We start from the raw sequence: 19,801 nt of genomic DNA on the forward strand, positions 1-19,801 counted from the left end.
GCAGCAGTCGGGTTTAGTTTATTTTCCTCTGCGGAAGCAGCGCTGGTGCTGACAGAGGCGCGAGCACCGCGGGCACCGCTGCCGCCAGGCTGAGCCGGGACCTGAGCCGGGGGGCCAGGACGCGGAGTCTCCCAGCTGGGGCACGTTCAGGGCTTCTTCAAGGTGCTCTCAATGAACGACTCCAGCACAAAGATGGTCTCGTCCACCTGGTTCTCACTGGCGTCGATCCTGGAGAAGAGATGGAGAGGCCGGGAGAGTGCCAGAAGGCAGATGGTATGCGAGGGGACCCTGGTGTCCTGCTCCCTGGCCTGTCCCCTCCCACAGGCACCCACTTGTTGACGTTGCGTTTGAGGTTCTCCAGCTGCTGGCGCTCGGGGGCTGTGATCATCTCCTCGATCTCCTGGAGCTGCACGTCTTCAGCACCCGTGGCCTGCATGGACGCCAGGATAGCTTCCACCCGCTGTGACTTCTCCAGCAACCGCCTGGATGGGACACGGAAAGGTGGCTTGGGGCCCTCCAACTCCTGTGGATCTCCCCATCCACGTCTGGTGGGTCCAACCAGCCCCATGCCCCACTGCCCAGCCCACAGTGGAGCCACAGCCAGTGTGAAGACTTCGGCCCTAGCTGCGGTGAGTGTCACTCACTTGTTCTCCTTGGTCTCGTACTGCCGCCTTTCTATGAGGTTGGCCACACTCTGGGAGAGGAAAGAGAGTGAAGAACAGCGTTAGGGAAAGAGCGACAGGGCAGGGTGGAGGGCAGCAAATGGCACTTGGGGGTGCCGTTCAGAGCACGGAAAGGCTGTTGGTCACCGCGGGGATAGACGGACAAAGGCCTTGGCATCAAGCTGTAGAGTGTGCTGGGGGAAAATGCCCATGCTGTGATAAGGCCCCTCTTGGCAGTGACGGAAAAGAGGAACTCCACGGGCATGCAGGACTGGACCATTCACGGACACCATGAGGAGGTACCTTGTAACATCTGTGCAGCAGCATCCGCGCCGAGGACAGGATGTTCACGGTGTAGAGGTAGAAGGTCCGGGAGGGCGCATGGTCTGGTGTCTTGGGAATCTCCTAACAGTGGGCAAGAGAAGGGGGGAAGCCTTCAACACCCAGCACATCACCACGTGTGCTACACGCAGCCCGGGGAGCCCCACAAAAGGGCTCTCAGCTCTCTTGGAGACTCAGCATCATCCCAGCGCCTGCTCCCCTGCTCTTCTGCACCTGCCAGCTCGGCTCTCTGTCCTCCGGGAACAGCTCCCGTCCAGCCTCAGGCAAGCAAAGCGAGCTGGAGCCTTGCCAGCGTCACGTGCCGGGCGCAGTGTCCCTTGCTCACGGGGACGATCCGTGGAAGTGCCTGTCGCCTTCTGCGCCATTCCTGTGCAGAGCAGGCGAGTGACACTCGCTTGTGGCTGGGGAAGGCTTTGAGATCTCAAAGGCACCTCTATGGACAGGCGTGAATCCATCACGCTCTGCTCTCCAGCCACCAGGCCTCATTCTTTGTGCTCACTTCCAATGACAGCGGAGCGGGCACACTCACCTGCAGGGACACAAAGTTCTCAGACAGCATTTTATACAGCATGTCCTTGGCTTCCTTGGCTGGGATCATGGCAAAGTCCTCCACTTGCTTCTGCTCCAAATGCTTCTTCCGCAGAAGCAAGCGAAATATCCTGGCACAGCGAGAACCAAACCTAAGTGGGAGAGAAAAATAATTAAACCAGTGGATGAGGACTGGAAGAGAGAAATGAGAAAGGGCCAAGAAGCCTATAAAGTCTTCAAATCGCTGCTTTACCTCTCCTCCACGATGGATTCCAGGGTTGCTGTTGCCAGAGATGCGAGAGCCTTGTGAAGATCTATACAAATTGTGTCAAGGGATAACAGGAGCGCTCGGGAATCATTTTATGCACTGGGAAACACTGAGTCTGGTAGCTGCCACTGGGAGTTTACCCATAAAGGATACTGACAGTGTACATGCCCCCGCCGCTGTCCCCAGATTTACCCACGAACTCAAGCTACGAGATAGAAAAATTTAGTTCAGTATGTGCCAAAGTTATGAAAATCCTCATATATGAAAATCTCCATATAATCAAGATTATAAAAATCCACTTAATGCAGAACATAGTTCTTATTGAAGAAAAAAATCCACCACCTTAACAGACTGAGATTATTGTTCATATTTGTAACATGATAGGATATTTATCTATCCATCTATCTATCATATATATATCAGTAGAAAACTGCTCTTCCCTTCAGTCTGAGATCTCCCCCCCATCATGTGGCTAATCCCAGACACAGCAGCTTTGTTACAAACCAGGACAAGGGAAAGAGGCAGGAAGTGGAACAGACTCTTCCCCTCTCAGCAGCGGGGTGTAAGGAGCTCAGTGAGGAACTGCTCAGCTGAAGAGTTGCATTAACTTCCTTACGGCCCTCCCACGGCACTGGATGTTACAACTGAGTTCTCACATTAGAGAAGTAAAGATAATCCTGTGTTGCTTACGGGGTCATCTGCTAACAGAGTGAGATACTGATCCAAAACTTGCTTCACAATGTTGTATCCAGCTGGAAGAGATCTGAATATCTATGGGAAAAGAAACAGCCAGAACATAAGTCGCGTTAAAATGATCAAATCCAGGCTGCCTGAATCTACAAGTGCTTCACAGAGATTTGTTGCCTGATCCTTGGCACCCTGCTCTAGGAATCATCCTTCCTCCAGGAAAGGAGGAGAAATCATAGCACAGACAGCAGAAGTGACTTGCCCAGGTAATATAACAAATCAGGGTGAGAGAATCCAGGAATCCCATCTCCAAATCCTCCTCTCATAACCAGACATTTCAGTGTGGAACTGGGGCTGGACGTAAGCAGCAGGAGTCAGGGGGGAAACATCACTCGAGCTACTGCGAGCGCTCAGCGGGGCTGATGCGCTGCTGTGGCCTGTTCCGTGTCTGCGCAGCACCGTGCACCAGGCAGCCCCGGGGCAGCGCAGGTGCCAGAGCCGTGCGCGCAGGCAAGGGCCTCCTCGGCCGCACGCTGACTTCCAGCGGGCGGGAGCTCACCTCGTTGGAAGAGAGCGGCTGCGTGTACGGCGCGCTGGACGACGTGGTGACTTCGCTCATGCGGAGCATCGTCCGCACTATCTCACTGCTGGTCTGTTTGCGGGGGAAGGAAATGGCCCTTAGTGTGGCAGAACCTCCACCCCTGGAAAGTGCCAAACAACTCCCACCCGCAGTTTAGCTCTTCCTGCAGCAACAGCCGAACGCGGGCCACCCCCACCTGCCCCTCGCTCTGGCCTGTCTGCCCCCGAGCAGCATTTAAAACATACCCACCATGACTATGACCCGTCAAAACCCCGCAGAGAGCAACACGGCGGGTTTCTGAGCGTTTCTACGGACCTGATCCATGCGGTTGGCCACAGCACTGACTATTTCCTGGTCTCGGAAATGCTGGTGGAACCGGTCAATGTTGACTTGCCAGTAAATGCCATCGTCAAGTGGGGGCTGTGGGGAAAGAACCAAGAGAGGAGATCCACACTGCTGCCAGTCCGGTTTCTGCCCCCAAGGAGGATGTGTTTGGGAGGTGCTGGACACCTTGAGCCCTTAAGCTCAAGCAGAGGAGCATATAGGAGGACAAGGCGGTTACATGCAGGAGAAGGCAGCCCTTGCCCTTTCCCCATGCTGCAGGCCCAACTCTGCCTCGTGGCTCTACAAAGCCAAGGACAATGCTGCTTCAGGATATGAGAAACATCTCCAGTACCTCAGCACCTTCTCCATTTTGCTTCTGCCTTTTAGCCTTGCGCTCACGGTTCTCTTCCTCGTCACACGATCGTCTCCGCTTTCCTTTCCCTGTTACCCAGAGACAGCATTTGCTTTTAACGCTTTCGTCACGGTTTCATGGGAAAAGTCAGACCAGCATTTGGCCGAGTGCTCCCCACATGCCCTGCTAACGACCTGTCAGCCCTGAGCGCTTGGTAGGACCAGCCAGGGTCACCCCAAGGACCGACACGGCCAGGGTGCTTCTCACCTATGAGATTCAGCTTGGGCACGACGTACATGTCCTTCTCGTTGATCACTAGCGTGGGTGCAGGAGGCGGCGGCACCTCTGGGGTTTCAGCAGCTTCGGGGACCAGTGGGCATCTCTGCACGAAGTGCGTGTCTGCCAGGCGTACAAACGTGTTGGAGACGTCAGCGTAATCCATGGTCTTCCCATCTAGGATGGAGGCAGCAGCATGAGCTTTGGCAGCCCCAAGATGTTTCCAGGGCTCTGGAGAACGAGGCAAGCGCCGTGCTCCAACGGGAGCCGCTGCGAGCGGGCTGCTCAGCGGTGGCCAGGGACAGACGGCATTTATAACCCTCCAGCTGACTTCTGGCAGCAGGTCAGACCTTCGCAGGCCGCTTTGGACACCATGTCCTTTAAGTGCGCAATGAACATCTAAAATATAACACATTTGACATCCCGTCTCCTGAAAAAATGACAGCTTCCTGTCCATCTCCATACAACTTACTGCCGAGCAGCAGTTTTCTCTGTTTCTCCTTCCTGCTCTCCTTTACAGGACCTCCACAGATGAAACAACCTTCTCTGCACCCTGCTGTGTCTCTGGGACTATTCTGCAGGTCCACCAAACTCCTACCGCCTCCAGCAACACATTCACTGAACAAAACTGGCCACTCCACCTCCTCCCACTCCCAGATCCTTTCTCTAAAGAGAGGAGCGACTCTCCGGAGATTCCCACCTTCCATCGTTTCGGTCAGCCTATCCGCGACCTTCCTCACCACCGCACTCATCGTCATTTTGCCGTTGAGGAGGAGCTCCTCCACGATGAGCTCGCCTGTGTCGCTGTAGAGGGTCTTGGCAGTGTAGATGTAACGTGGGTACCGGAGGATCCTCAACACCCGCTTGCACTGGGCCTCGTATTCCACAAAGCCTCGCTTCTGCAGCTGGTACGTCACCAGGTTGTGTTGAATGAGGACACAAAGTGCTTTCTTAACCTGCCCGAGGCACAGAGGGGCTCAGTTAAGTGATGAAATACAGGAATCGCCCTAAGCGCTGATCTTCAGCAGACAGGGCCAAGGGTGCCTCAAGCCCTGTTCAAGGTGCACAGCACACTTCCTCCACACGCAGCCCAAGAACTGCCAATATTCACCCCTGGCTGCGACCCTCACAGATACTGAGTGCTCATTGTGGCTGTTTGTGCAGCTGGCGAGGGCTCTGGAAGTCCAGGGGAGCCCTGGGCTTCCCCAGTGCTGACTGCTGGAGGCCCTTACGGGGTCCTCTGCCAGTCACCGCACAAGCTGAGGAGCTGGGGTCCAGCAGAGTCCCAGAGGGACACTGCATGGCGAACGATAACTCCTAGCTCCTCCTGCCAACACCAGAGACTTTCTGTCTTCTGCTCATCGTTCGTTGTTGTTCTGGACTGCATTCCCTGCCTTTGCACCCTACAGAGCAGAGTCACTGCTCCTTCCGTGGGAGATTACCTACCATCTCTGCTGCTTAAGAAAACTTGTATCTTTTTAAGTAGCAAGGTTTTCATTTGTCCTTTCCACTTTTTAAAAAAAATATTAAGAGTTTCTCATTCAGGAGCAGCGGCAGTGATGACTGACAGCTCACGCCGATATCAGAGCGGTCCAGCCTGCTCGGCTCGGCAGCACTATCTAACTCCAGCGATCGGACCCAGGCTAAATCCGAAGCGGGCAGATCTGAGACGTTACCTGATCTAGCGACAGCCCTGTGTCGTTGACGATCATTCGCAGCGGCTGGCTGCCCGTCCTGATGAGATAAGTCCCTATCTTCTCCACGATCTCCCCAAAATGTTCTTGCAGCAGGAGGGAGCAGAGCTTTATTTCCGCCTGAGTCATCGCAGCAGCAGATTAAAAAGCCTGCCAGAGCCGGGGAAGAGCGCTGATGTTATTAAGGCTGTTACGAGGGGACGCGGGGGCCGTGCTGCTCCGACACACGCGCTCCCGGGGCTGGAGTCTGCCCAGCAAAACCAGTCCACTGCCCATCCCAAAATGGACGTGACTGGTGCGAGGCGGAGTCCTTACTGGATGCAACCCCGGGGGGGCGGCTAGGGGGGCAAGGAAGGCCCAAACCCCTGGGTCTCGCTGGCAGGGGCTGGAAGAGCGACTCCGTCTGAGCGCCCGGGGCCCCGGACCCGCTCCCGCCGCCGCCGGGAAGGCGCAGCCTCGGCCCGCACTCACCTAGGCCCGGGCCTAGGACCATGCCGCAACCATGGCAACGGCCACTTCCGGCCTTCCGCCGGCTACTTCCGGTCCGCCTGGCGCCGCCTCGCCTCGTTTGCTGCTGTGGAGGACTTGCGTCTCGTCGGGCCGAGGTGACTCTCTGCGCCTCGGCGGAAGGAGCGGCTGTATCCTCCAGGGAGGCGGCGGAGCGGGCGGCACGGCGCAGAAGAGCACAGCGGAAGCGAGCGGCCAGCGGGGCGCTCCGCCGGCGCTCTACCCGCGCCGGCCGCGGCCTCGCTGCCCCCGCGGAGGACTGACGGCAGGCAGGGAGCCGGTGGAGGAGGAGGGGGAGAGAGAAGATGGCGGAGGCCTCGGCGGCGGCGGCGGCCGCCGTGTCCCAGCACCGCTTCTTCTGCCACAGCTGCAAGGGCGAGGTCAGCCCCAAGCTGCCGGTAAGCGCCGGGGGAAGGCGGCCGAGGCCCCTCTCGGGCGGCCGGGCCGCAGCGGGAGGAGGCCGCGGCCTCCCAGCGCCGCTGCCCTCGCCGGCGGGGGCGGCCCGGGGCTCGGCCCCTCCTGGGGGCAGGGGCTGGTCGCCCCCCTCCCCCCAAATCGGGGCTGGGGGTGCAAGGGTGAACCCCGGCGCGGTTAGGCTGCAGAAAGGGGTGATTCTTCCCCCCCCCCAAAAAAATCCCCAGGGGAAGGGGTGACCCCCAAGTCCCCTCCTTGGCCCCTGTGTGTGGGGGGGTGCTCTGACCAACCCTGTAGACTGGGGGGCGCCCCCCTACACACACACACAGCCGATCCCCTTGCTGGCTCCTGCAGGGAAGGGGTGGCCCCCGAATCCTGCTGATAGGGTAACCCCCTGCACCCCTGCGAATCCCTCATATCCTGCTGATCGCTCTAAGGGGGAAGCGAACCTCCCAAAACTCTGTGGAAAAGGGGGACCCGCCCCCCCACCAAGTCCGGCAAGGAGGTAGGGGAGAGTGATCCGTCTCTGCCCCAACCCCACCGACCCTTTCAGGAAGTGCTGAAGCCTCCCCCATGCCCCACAGACCCCATAGTGAGGGCCTGGGGATGGAGGGGGGGGGAAACGTGTGACACCTCCCCTCTTTCCAGGGGTGACCCCAGCTCTTGCCCTCGAGGGGCAACAGTCAGCCCTGGCGCAAGGGGTTCTTCATCACCGCTGTCCCTCTGGGCAAGGAGGAAAAAGGAAGTCGAGCTCCGACCTGTCTTTCCTGAGAGCAGGGACCGAGTGCTCTGTGCCTGGGCACCCTGGTTCCCAACGGGGTGAGCAGGGAGGTGAGAAACTCCCTTGGCCCGTCAGCGGGGTTGCTGCAAGGCAGCTGACAGTCTAAGCTAGGTTGGGCTGGTGTGACCTCAATATCCTCCCCCTCCTCCTTGTTTGGGACCTCGGACTTTGGGGGTGGAGGGCAGAGGGCTCGCAGGGTTGGCTTGTGATGGCTAAGGTTGGTTTCCCACAGTGATGGTCTAATCCTGCTGCAGCAGCCTGGGAGGGGGCAGGACTCCAGTGGGATAGGGGATGCAGACACTGCTGCTGGAGGGCTGGCAGAAGGAGAAGAGGTCCTGGAAGGGAATGGGATGGCTGCCTTCATACAACTGCCTGCATCCTGCCTTCTCTAGATGACCCTGCCTGAGCAGGGGGGTTGGACTATAGTCCACCTGTAGGTGACCTATAGTAGTCACCTACTATAGTAGGTGATCTCCAGAGGTCCCTTCCAACTTTACCAATTCTATGATCCTTCCCCAGCTGAGCAGTGTGCCGTGAAGTGTGGGACTGAGGGAGATGTTTCTGCAACCTTTATTCATGGGCTGCATCTGCATCAAAGTCAGATTTGCAAGCTATCCTTGTTCTTCTGCTGGTGGTAGAGCTGTAGAGATGATATCTCAGCACCTTCCTGTCATTCACAGGCATCCCAGGGAAGCAGGTCTGCAGGCAATGAGTTGTTAGCCGCGTTAGCCTAGAAACTTTATTTCTGGGCCACGAGTTATGGGTATTTTCTCTTCTGTTGCTGCCCAACAGCATTCAAGTCTTCTCTGTGCCTTGCTTCTCCTTAGCCAGACAGGAGCAGACCCATGCGCGGACCCCTCAGGAGTGAGCTGGGAAGCTGCGGGGCCCCTGCGTGCGCGTGGAGAGCTCGGCGATCTGCACTGGAGCAGCACTAGTAAAGCACAGGCTGCTACAGGCAGGTTTGGACCCCGGCGCGTGGTTACACAGAGGGGTCCCAGGCTGGGGCTCCTGCTCAGCCGCTGAGACTCAGTCGTTCCCTCGATTTCTGTCCAGGCTCGTGGGGCAATGTGACCTCTTGGCAGCAAGGGACGTGCAAGCAGGCGCCTCGTGGGCCGCTTTGCTCGGAAAGCGGTTGTGCCCGGCGTGAGCAATGAGCCCCCCAAACTGCCTTCGGCAGGTGCTTCTGCGGACACTAACCACCCTGCTGAGACTCATCCCTCTCTGGTGGGATGGAAACCGTGTGTCTGCATCCAAATTCATCCTGTCTCTTCTGTGGAGCTGGTAGCTTCACCTTCTGGTATTTTCTCTTCCCTCCTCTCTCCCAAATTTTGTTCATCTCTCTCTTTACACCACTTCCATCTGTTGCCGACTTAAGCAGTTTTTCTCTCCAATGTTTCAAACTCTGTTTTGTTAGGAAGAAATGCTACCCAAAAGCTGCTCAAGCCCCTTCTATCTCCAGGACTCAGGATCCCCTGGTGCTCAGGGGATCTTAATAATGATTTTGTTTGTATCGAGAATAAAACTTCTGGCCTGCTCCATCCCTGCAGAAGTCAGGACACTGCTGTTAGTCGCACTGTGTGAGGCACACTTACATCAAACCTTCCTCCGCTGTTTTTTGTTTGCCTGCATCTGGTCTGCCACGAGCGGTTTCCCTTCACTGCTAAATTGGGAGCCCTCGTGGACTGAAGTCCCTTCTGCGTTGCGTGGGCATTAAAGAGGTCGCTGAATCCTCTGCATGGAGGATGGTTTGCCCAGCTCTCCTGGCGTGTGTCGTTCCAGTTTCTATTTCAAGAGCACCCAGAAACCCAGCTTAGGGTTGAGGCCTCGAGGCGCTGGGAGCCGGTCGTTTTGCCTCTGCCACTAGGTTCTGCTCCGTTTCCCCTTCGGACGGCTGTATTTCAGTCAGGTTCAGCATCTTAGAGCTTTTGGTGGGTGATACGATCTCTAGAAATGTAGATTGTTACTGTCTAGGCTTTATAAATAAGCTATATGGAGCTTAGCCTGCCAAGCTGATGAATCATTTCACTTTTTTCAGAACTCCTGTGTTTTTCTGTCCTGGCCGGGGGGTGGGGAGAGGGGAGCTGATGGTGTCCCCCCATTCCCTGCGACCTGCTGGAGATGTTGCTTGCAGATGGGACGGTTCCTCTCTCCCATCAATCAGCTGAGGGACTCGGCCCCAAACCTGTTTCTTCACATTGTCCGTTTGAAGGAAAACGCAGCTGAAGATTTCTGGACACCCTTTCCAGGCAGGTCACCTTGAGTTGGGGAGAGTTTTGCAATCTTTATCCGATGACAGCATCACATCACTAAGGCTGATTCCCTTTGGGTAGGTAACTCTTTGCCTCAGTTTACCCCCAGCACAGCAATTACTGGGTTTGTACAGGAGAACCTGCAAAACTCAGAGTTGTAAATTGTCTGGCAGAAGCTGGACCCGTTTGCTTGAGACCAGGACCTGCCTGTGACCTCTGTTTCTGTCAGCCCGGACAAGTAACTTCTCTCTCTGTTCCTGCAAAAATAACAAGGCTGAGCAGCTCTCTGCCTTTTAACTGCTCTGACCAGAATAGTGGCAACCTAAACTTAAAAACCGAATCTTCAAAGGGAGACTACAGGTTATTTGTCTAGTCTGGAGGAGATTCTTTGTACCAGCCCCTTGTGAGCAAGCAAATCTGCCGCTCACCAGGAGAGGTTTAGATGCACGGGGCCGCTGTCTCCTCTCAAAGCGAGCGTACAACTGCTGCGGTGTTTATTGCCGTTGACAGGACCTGGCGAAAGCTCCCAGAACATCAGTTTTGATTGCAGCCGGCATCCGTGGCGTAGCTGCGTTTTGTTCTCACCTCAGCAATAACCTTGCACCTCCCAGGGAAGGGGCTGAGATGTTTTCGACCTCCCCGCGCACCCTGACCTTGCACAGACGAGTAACCTCCGTGCTGTTTCCAGGCCCTTTCGGGGTGGGTGAGGGCTGGCAGGAGCCCAGAGGGTCCACGACGAGGTTGGGTCTTGACGGTTTTGTTGGATTTGGCTTGATCGCTGCCCGGGTAGCCGGATTGCAGCACAGTCGTGGTTCGATGCTGGCCGGGCGGCTGAGGTTTCACGCCGTCCCTCGACTGCTCTTTTCAATTTGCTGCGTGTGGCAGGTGCGTGTCCTGACGCGGCTGCAGCCTTGCGGGTGTGTTTTATTTTAAAGTGTTGGGCGGGGGGGGGACACCCCAGAGAGAATGTGTGGCTCAATTAGAGGCAACGCAAGGAAAATTCAGGCAGGGGTTTTTGGCTTTCCTGGTGAAGCTGCTCCCGCGGTGCGTACTGCTGCCGTATGCTGGTGTCGAACCTGTGCAGCCCTCCTGCGGAGGCGGTGGTGGAAGGAAGCTGGAATGATCCCTTCTCGTGCCCGCTGTTGCCATCCCGGCCGAGGCGTTTCATCCGCGGTTGTCTCCTGTCCCCACTGAACTGGCCTGGTCCCTGTTCCCCTGTGCTGACATGGAGCCATGAGGCTTCACCTGGGAGCAAGCCAGCAAAGGAGCAGTTCTAACTTACATTTCCATACCTTTGATGAGTGCAAAAGATTAGGCAGACTTCCACCCTGAGCCCTTGTTGCCACGTGTGGTTAGAAGCTACCGTCTGTGTTGCCGGAGAGCTTGCCTGCATTTCAGTGATGGAGTAAATGATGCCTGACTGTCGTTTCTGTTACGCTGACGGCGAGATCAGCGCTGTGTGGCTGTGCAAATGCTTGAATCAGCTGATTAAAAACTCCAGGCTCTGGCGATGCCACAGATGTAACAGAGTCAAGGTTAGAATACAATAGTCCCTGTCTGTAACACTGGTGACAAAGCAATTAATATTTATAGCGAAGGGTGTGACTGCATCTGACCGGGAGCCCTGTCCTTGCTCAGGGAGAAAAATAAGAAGCAAGTTCTGAGGTCGAGTCCCAGGGCAGATGAGGGCACGCAGCTCTGTACGTGAGCCAGCAGGTAAGAGGGATGTTGTCCTGGAGCATTTAATGCAACCTGCTGTGACGACAAGAGTCTGCTTTGTTATCTCTTGGCAAAAGGTTTAAAACCTCTCTTTTTCTTCCTTTTTTTTCCTTTTTTTTTAATTTTGCATAAAATTAGCTCTCAGTGTCATTTGAGCCGCTGCGCTCTCTCCCCAGTGACTAGGGAAGATGCTTAGGTAAAAGGTAGCGGAAAATAAGAGGGTACTGAGCATCTTTCCTCTGTTCTAGGCCTCTCAGAAATCAGTAGTTTAGGTGTTTGCTGAGCTGGAGATTGGACCTGGACTGTTAAGTATTGCAGTGCTCCAAGAATTTGTCTAATTGCTTTCTGAAGGCGCCTATACATCCTCTGGTAGCAGCTTTGCAGTTGATGTGTAGCCTGAGGAAGCACCTCGGTGGGTTTGTTTGAAATTTGCTGCCTGATCATTTTGTTCCTCTTCAGGAAGACCTGCCTCGACTGGGCTGAACCATGGGCATGCCCAAGACTCCAGCCTCCGTGGTGAGAGTTAGATGGCTCCTGCTCCAAGCCCAGGACCTCCCTCGTAGTGATGTTTGGGGATCTCTTGAGCCTCCCCTGTCCTGATACAGGAGACGTGGCACGCAGGGCCGTATGACGGGCAGGGCTGAGTACGCGGCGGTTGATGGATCCCTGCTCCCAGCTGTTGCTGGGCTTGGTGCCCCCTTGCTAGTGGGCAGACTTGGCTCCAGCGCAGCCCTCGGACCTCTCCTGCGCTCTGCCCCCAGCAGCTGGTGTGGAAACCGTGTGTCGAGCTGCCCTGAGCAGTGGGGGCCAGCGGAGAAGCCGTGGCGCTGAGCTCTGAGCACGTGAGATGCGGTCCTGACCCGTGAGCGAGCATGGCGCAAGAGCTGAGCAGCAGGTCTCGGTAGCTCCCGAGCGCTCCAGCATCCCGAGGAGGGAAGAGGTGCTGTGGAAGCAGTCACTTGTTATCCTTTCGGTCAGAATGTAAGAGCAGGAAAACATTTTGCCCTGGATAAGGGTGAGGGAATGTGAGGATGCAGAAGAGCCCCATTCATGTACCTAAGGAAGAACTGTGTGCATGGAGTTGGGGTTTTAGTGCTGATCTTTCTGTCCTGAGCTGTGTATACTTCTCTGGCGAGATCGAGTGTTTCTACCCATGTTAAATTTAAGGCATGGAGTTTTTTTAATGCTTTGCTCAGAGCAGCTGCCCCTTGGGTGAAGCCAGGCAGCAGTTTGAACCGGGCAAGGATCTTGCCCCGTAGCTCAAGATGAGGAGTAAATAACACTGCAGCTGTGGAAATTATGGCAGGGATGTTTGTTTAAGCAAATAGCCTTGGTTGTCCTTGCTGGAGTTTGCCCAGGGTGATGGAGCCGAGTTCGTGCTGCTGAGCTGCAGGCCCGTAGCTGCCCTGGTGAGCAGAGGGAGGCTGGTTAAGCAAGTTTAGCCCCGTCGTGCGGTGTTGGAGCTGTGGGACAGACTGGCGGCAGCCAGGAAGAGGGGCAGAGGAGAACAGGCGAGCTAAGACGTTTGGGGGACGCGGTGGTGCAGAAACGTGAGCTGCAGTGGCAGTTGCTGAGCAGCGTGAGAGTCGAGGGAAACTTCTGCCCTTGCTTTTGTTCCCTCTCCTTCTAAGCCTGGCTTTGGAGATTAGCTACAAGGAGCATTTCCTTTGGGTTATGGGAATGGCTTTTTTAAAAAAAAAAGATTTAAGAGGGGCAGCCTGTATCTCTCGGCTCCTGCATTAGACCGGAGGCTGAAAACCCTTCTAGTCTATTCTGCCCCGCCGTAGGATCAAGTCTAGCAACATTGCTCCCGACAGACGCGCTTAGGCCAGACATCTATGTGCCACCCGGGTCTGGCTGCTTAGGAAATAATCTGGCTGCTTTCCGCCCGCTAGTGACTGCGCGTCTCTTGTGAGCAGGACGCAGCAGGTTCCCTTCAGGAGGGTGCCGCTTGCCGCGGTCCGAGCTGGAGGGCTCCTCGTGGCACAGCAGCTCGTGGGATTTTGGGTTATTTTCCTTCTGGGAAATGCAGCCCACCAGACCAAAGTGGAGCCAGAGTAATAGGATGCTGTCAGCCTCGCAGGAAATCTTTTCCTTTGCACTGTGGCTTGTGGAAAATGAGACCCCTGTGCTCACCAAAACCATCAAGGTGACGTTTCTTGGGACACGGGGCACCCAGCAAGCTGCTCCTGTGCAAGCAAGTGACCTGCCCCTGCGGGCAGGAGGCTCTAAATGCATCTCTGAACGGCTCCCGGGAAGCAGGGAGCGACGCGGAGGGCTTGTGCTGCTCCACGCTTGCGATGGCGTGGCAGCATCCCACCCACCTCGCATCGTCTGTTGCTCTGCTGATTTCCCTTCTCCCTCCCCTCTGTAGCTATTTATCCCAAATGCCATTTTTATCTCTGTTCATGCTCTGACTATACGTTTGAGCTTTCGGACAGGATGCTGGCAATTTCCATACAGATTATTTTGTATATATTTATATATAAAGCATTCAAAAGCTTCCAGAAATGGCCAGAGCTACAGGCAGTGGAACTGCAATTCTCCAGCCGTTTTGCCTGAATGTGGCAGACTCTTAATCTCTCTTATGAACGCTGCCCAACACTCTCGTTTGCTGCAAGATGGGACCACTTAGGCTGATATTTCACCACGGCAGGTGAGACTCATCCCAGCACCTTCCCTAACGGAGGCTCCAGCGATAATTCGCCATCGTTATCCTCTTCCTAACCATAGCCCCGGCTCCCGGGCTGTCCTCTGGAAAAGGGCTTCTCTGCGTGCGTGTCCTCAGCTCTGGCAGCAGCGGTTGCACAACCGCTCTGAAACGCATCAGACCTGCAGGCCCTGGGAAACGCAGCAGCGTCCCCAATGACATGGCACGCTGCTAAGTTTAGAAAGTCTTTCTTACGTGGTAGTTTTGACAGAGAAAATGCTGGAAACAAATTAAGTAGAGGATTTTAAGCAGTGCAGAATGCCCTCCTGATTTGGAATTGCCCTGAAGCCTAATGGTGTAATATGAAAGGCGCTTTTTGGCTCCAATATTTTGAGAGCCTAACTTTAGAGATGATACATACTCATTATTTTTAAGAAATGCCAAACATTCACTGTTCCTAGCTTCTAATTTGCAGTTCAGACCCAGCGTCTCTGAAGAGGGACACCTGAGAATACTCCACGTTTTGCAAAGCCTTTCCCATCAGCTCCCCCCCCCCCTTTTTTTAACTATACTTTTTTGTTCAGGAATGTGTCCGCGCTGATCCCCCCTGCCTTCCCGTTCTCACAGCTGGTTACGCAGCCTGACTTGCTATCCATGATGGCATTTAGCCCCACAATTTGCTCCTACGCAAAACTGAGCAGCGCACATTCCTCTTTCAAATGCACGTGTCTATTCTCGTTAGCCTTGCAATTTGCAGACGCAAAGCCGAAAGCCCCAGACAGATTTTTTTCTAAGAGCTCATCACCCATCAGTTCCCATTATTCTCAAGGCTGGAGTTCTTTTGAAAAGGCACCACATGTTTGGCTGCCTAAATGGGCCGTTGTGAAAACCTGTCCTAGACCTCTGCTGTCGCAGGCTGTGGTTGCACACGCGTTTTCTTCGGGAGTGAAGCTGGGGTAAGAAACCCCCCACCGTGCTCCCCTCCATCTGTTGAGCCGATCCAGCTGGCGAGCTGAAAGCTAGGTGCCCCGCCGAAGCCCGGCACCCTGCAAGTGTTGCCAGCTCGTGTTTTGCTTAGGAAAAAGCGAAATGAGATGAATTATGGGCGGGCGGAGGGCTTGTGTGCCATTCCCAGGAAAACATGAATTCAAGAGGCAAAGTACGTCGGGCTGAACAGGTCGTATGGGGGACTGGGAACAGGAGGCTGAAGCTTGCGTTTCATGCAAGCAAAAAGACCTGAGCAGATTTGGAGCTGCCTCCGCCAAGGCATTGCATTACAGGGCTGGGAGGTGCGTCACCTTCGCTCCAGCTCTGGTAACGTTGCTCCAGGAATTCGATCAGTTCTCGAGCTCTGCAGCATATTAGGAATTCAAAGCGGGAGCTGGGCATTAGGGAATGCTTATTACATGGACTAGGTGGAGCAACTGGTGCGACTTGGACTTTGCTACCGTGTCTTTGGTTTCCGCCTCCTTGTCAGGCCCCAAGTAGCGGGATTTCGCACCAGAAACACTCTCCGTTTGCATTTGTAGATGCCTCCATTGGGTTGTTGAAGGTCTGGGAGCTGGGTGTGAGCACTCAGAAATGCGGAGGCAGTACATTCCCTACCCCTTGCAGGAATTCCTTCCAGGCGCTGCTTCTGCCCAAAGCCTGAATGCACAAAATTACCTTAACTGCTTATTTTTTTTTTTGCCAGCATGTGCTTTCCCAATAACCAGTGTTCCACCTAAAACAAGGGGGAACTTGGTACTCCTTGAACTAGGTTTCAGCCGTTGCCATGGATAAGCTGGGCTCTGCAAAGCCTCTAGTGAGACGGAAAGTCACTTAACTGTTTCCCACTCTTGCTGTGACTGGTTTCACATCTACGTGGACACACGCAGGGCTCGAGGCTGGGCTTGGCGGGGAGCTGGCTAAGCGGCTGCAGTTTTTCTTAATCTATGGTCATTGCTGTCTGGGAAGGCTGACAAAGGGCAGCGAGACAGGTTTGGGAGGCATGGCCTTATACTTGTTTGATGGAGACCCTGCAGATTACAGGTTGAGAATCCCTGCCTGGGAGTGGGAGTGCTGGGAATGCGCCGTCTCCGTTTGCTCAGCAGCTGGACAGGGGAATGAGGATCTGGGGGGTTTTGGGGGGGTTTGGCAATGTTTTGCCCTAAGTTGAAGCAGATTCATGGATCTGGAACCAAATGAGGACACCTGTAATTAAGAACAACTTTTTTCCTTCTGAAGAAATCCCTCCCAACCGCTTGCTGCTCCAGTTGTCTCCGCAGTTGCCCGTGAGCAGCTTGTGCATGCATCAGTGCCCGAGCCAGAGTCACCACGTGCTTACGCAGCTGAGTTTGGGTGAAGCGTGGCAGGGGGGTGTGGACGTGCTGATGACATTGCTCTCTCTTCTGGGAGCAGATTTTCTTTTTTTTTTTTTTTCTTTTGCTTCTCCTGTGGGATAAATAGCTGACAAACCGGTTGTTGCCCTGCTGATGTGGTCACGAGGACAGTTGCTGCTGATGGGACCGGGGTGACGGGTTCCCTGGAGCTCTTCCCTTTCGCTGCCAGGGCAAGTGGAGCTTGGCTGGTAATCCCTGCAGCAGGGGCCACAGCTAGTTACAGGGAAGACGGGAGGGAGCCTGCTTGTGCTCGTCACGACGGAGATACTGAGCGTACGCTGCTGCCTCAACAGCCCATGGCAGCGCGTAGCTAAAGGCCAGCAGGACGCGAAAGCAAACACAGAGCTGTGCGGCAGGGGACCTTGTTCCCTGTCTGCTGAGCCCTGGGGGGAAAGCTGAGGCCCTTGGGGTAGGGATTTCTCAGCACGGTGGAGTTGGGGAGGTTGGAGCGTGACTTTTCCTGGCTCCGTATGTGGATCTTGCCCTTCTGTAGCACCAGGTTACCGTGGGCTGAGGAGTTTGGAAAAGCTTTCGTCATGCAAGCGACGTCCCTTTGCTCTGGCGTGAGTGCCGCTGGTTGGAAGCTGAATGCGTATCTGTTTGCCCGGCTGCCCAGCCTGGCTCCTTATTATCTTTCCCCCGCAGCAAATCTTGCTTTGACGGCCTTAACAGCACGCTCGCCTGCGTTTCGCGGAGCAGGGGAAGCCTCTGGATCGCCCAGCTCCCTCTCTACCATTTTTAATGTTTTGCAGCTGCAGAGCAAGCGGCAAAAATCCCTCCTGCTTTCCCAGTGCTGCCCCCGTTGGTAAAGGGACAGCGTGGTCAGTGGAAGGACAGAACAGCAGGCAGAGTTGTCTGTCAGCGATCATAAGCCAGCAAGCCTAGCTTACTTACGGTACTCCCATTTATGAAAATGGCTTGGGGCAGGGGGGACAGCTGTGTCGAGGATATTTCCGCTCTCATAATTGCAGAGTGTCTCTCTGTAAATTCCCTGGGAGAGCTGTCTTCCCTGCTGTGCGAATGGCAGGAAATCCAGCTCTGCGTCGGAGCCGTGTTAGAAACATCTTGTCGGCTTCCCGACACCTGTTTAATTGAAGTGACTTGCGCTCTGTCACCAGAGCTGGAAATGAGCTTTGCCGAAGGGCTGTTACCAGAGTTTGTAGCGGTTTGCAGCAGGCCTGTAAATGGCGCTTGCCTTGAAAGGAGTTATCTGGACAGGCTGGAGGCTGGAGATAAGGACTGTGCTCAGACAGGCTGTGGCAGCGCATCCAGATGTACTGCTGAGGTCTTGGTGCAGAGCTCTGCAAGGAGCAGAAGGCAAGACGTGCCCTCTGTGTCGGTGGATGCTCACTGCACGTCTCACGCCCGGGGCTGGCAGTTTGTCTGCGCTGCTGCTCCAGCAGGCTCCGAACCTGAGGGCTACCAAGTGTTTTATAAAAACTACTGTGTTCAGCTTTACGTGTCTCCTTCCTTCTGAAGGAGAATAAAATGAAATGCAGGTGGGTGACACCATGCAGGGTCCTAAACATATAGCCGTGAGCAGGTGGAGGCTAGCTCTAACCGTGCAGTGAACAGTGTGGCTTTTGACATTGGTTCCTATTAGTCTGTGATCTGTGAAGGACAGAAGGAAGTCTCCTAAATTATTGAGCTTGTATTGAAAGTAGAGCCATGGTTTACTAGCCCAAGCTATAGCTTGGGGGTCAGGAAGTGATTATTTTTTTCCTTCAGTCGGCCACTAACCGTGTGTGACCTTGGTAAAGGCATTTTTCTGTTCCGCAGTTGTCAATTGTGGTTAATAGCATCTACTGTAACCGCAGGGCTGTGAGATCCCCTAAGAAAACAGACATCCAGAATGCCTTTACAGGGCAGTGAAGATCAGGGATCTGTGCTAGACTCTCATGCTGACTGTTCATGTGTCACCTTTTGAGCCGTCTCTTTCCTGAAATCGCAAGCTAAGTGCTTCGTGGCTAAAACGAACTTCCTCTCTCTTTACAGGAATACACTTGCCCAAGATGTGAATCTGGCTTTATTGAAGAAGTCACAGATGATTCCAGGTAATGTACATGCCAGTGCATCACTTGTTGTAGCACGCATTGAGATGCCTGGCGTAGTACATCTGAAAACTGCAGATGATAAGGAAAAAATAAGGAGTAAAGATGCAAAAGAAAAGCTTGTATGTTCCTATCTTGCTCTAGATAAGACTGAAAATACAGGTGGCCATTGGTTTCATGCTAGAGTCACCTGGAGGGTTTGGGGGAAGATTTTTAATAAGATGAGAGTTTTGAATTAAAGCTCCTGTGCACAAAACCTCTTAAAAGTTTTTGAGGTCTGTTTGTTTGGTCCTTTAGAGTAAAAGCTACTATTTTTTAGGAATCAAGCTTAAATTTCAGCAAATCAAAGTACCTTTGTTTTTTCCCCTCTGTTGGGCCCCAGGGCTGTCTCCTGACCACCTCTCAAATCTCACGGCTCAGGCCAAAGAGAGGAAATACCTTTTCTGGGGCTGCTGAGCTCAATCTCGAGGAGCACTAACTTGAGCATTGTGGGAGGTGGCCCAGCAGAACACGCCGCCTGCAAATTGGCCATCCAAAACGCTGCCGGTTCAATGCTTGCTATATTCAGTCTTGAGTAATTGCTGAGAAAACTGCTTTGTTTGGGTTGGGGGTAGGCGAGGAGAAAGGGTGCCAGTGATTACACGAGCCTTTGCTATCTGAGAATTGCCGCAGCAGGAATCTAGGGCCTGGAGTCACTGGTGAGATGACTTCGTAGCACACTATGTCCTTTTCTTAAATATAGGTTTATACCTGTCACTTAAGACTGGAGGGGTCCTCCAGAGCACTTAGCACAGATTCCTATTTACAGAACGACGATGCTCTATCTCAAAAGCCTCCTCCTGGGAGGCTGTTCCAGAGCCCTTCTGCTCCTGATAGTTAGAAACCAGGCTTCTCGCCTAAAACGTTTTGTATGGTCAGCTTGTGCTTAGAGTCAGCGCGTAAACAAGCCTTTTAGCTTTAATAGTCCTTTTTTGTCCCTAGGAATTATTTCCATGGGCTTATATGGAGTGATCGTTGCCTCTCAGCTTTGATATTACCAGATCAAAAAGCTCTCTGCTCGTTGCAATCTCTTCTAGCATGAGAGGCTTTCCTGTCCCCGTGTCCTCCCCACCTAGCCTCCTGGGCTCCTGTCCCCAGGAGAGCAGAGGTCTCCTAACAAATGAACACGGGGAGCCACCAGCCCAAGTTTGCACTTGTCTCTCCTTCTGCTTTTTGCTGGCTGCAGGGGGAGAGGCGTTTGCTGTGGAAGAGCAGAGCTCCGAACGAACTAGGGGAAGTGACGCCTTGGGCTGGGCGGCGGAGCTGAGGCCGGGCTGTTTTCAGTTGCCCTGTGGTG

The 19,801-nt window shown here is 54.4% G+C and overlaps 2 protein-coding genes across 4 annotated transcripts in view; one reads left to right on the forward strand and one right to left on the reverse strand.

The window, feature by feature from the left end:
- On the reverse strand, positions 1-6,346 carry POLR3C (RNA polymerase III subunit C). 3 transcript variants are annotated; one of them, XM_062598142.1, is made up of 15 exons: positions 6,185-6,343; positions 5,696-5,863; positions 4,720-4,975; positions 4,011-4,196; positions 3,744-3,832; positions 3,383-3,487; positions 3,047-3,139; positions 2,491-2,571; positions 1,954-2,005; positions 1,786-1,846; positions 1,534-1,684; positions 966-1,067; positions 645-694; positions 333-482; positions 1-228 (listed from the first exon to the last, which is right to left on the reverse strand). In XM_062598142.1, exons 2-15 carry the CDS (start codon positions 5,840-5,842, stop codon positions 147-149), a joined length of 1,605 nt encoding a protein of 534 aa, XP_062454126.1. In that variant the 5' UTR covers positions 5,843-5,863; positions 6,185-6,343; the 3' UTR covers positions 1-146. The 3 variants fall into 3 exon arrangements, with proteins under 3 accessions (XP_062454126.1, XP_062454127.1, XP_062454128.1); XM_062598143.1 differs by lacking the exon at positions 6,185-6,343 and adding an exon at positions 6,029-6,163; XM_062598144.1 differs by lacking the exons at positions 1-228; positions 333-482; positions 645-694; positions 966-1,067 and adding an exon at positions 1,078-1,371 and having other exon boundaries at positions 6,185-6,346.
- The window catches only part of RNF115 (ring finger protein 115), a 24,386-nt gene continuing 10,857 nt past the window's right edge, over positions 6,273-19,801 (forward strand). Inside the window, exons 1-2 of the mRNA XM_062598145.1 lie at positions 6,273-6,618; positions 18,410-18,468. Coding sequence (XP_062454129.1) covers positions 6,526-6,618; positions 18,410-18,468 — 152 coding nt within the window. The 5' untranslated portion in view covers positions 6,273-6,525. The remainder of the gene's footprint in view (positions 6,619-18,409; positions 18,469-19,801) is intronic.

Source organism: Rhea pennata, chromosome 31 (assembly GCF_028389875.1).
Source record: "Rhea pennata isolate bPtePen1 chromosome 31, bPtePen1.pri, whole genome shotgun sequence".
Classification (NCBI taxonomy): domain Eukaryota; kingdom Metazoa; phylum Chordata; class Aves; order Rheiformes; family Rheidae; genus Rhea; species Rhea pennata.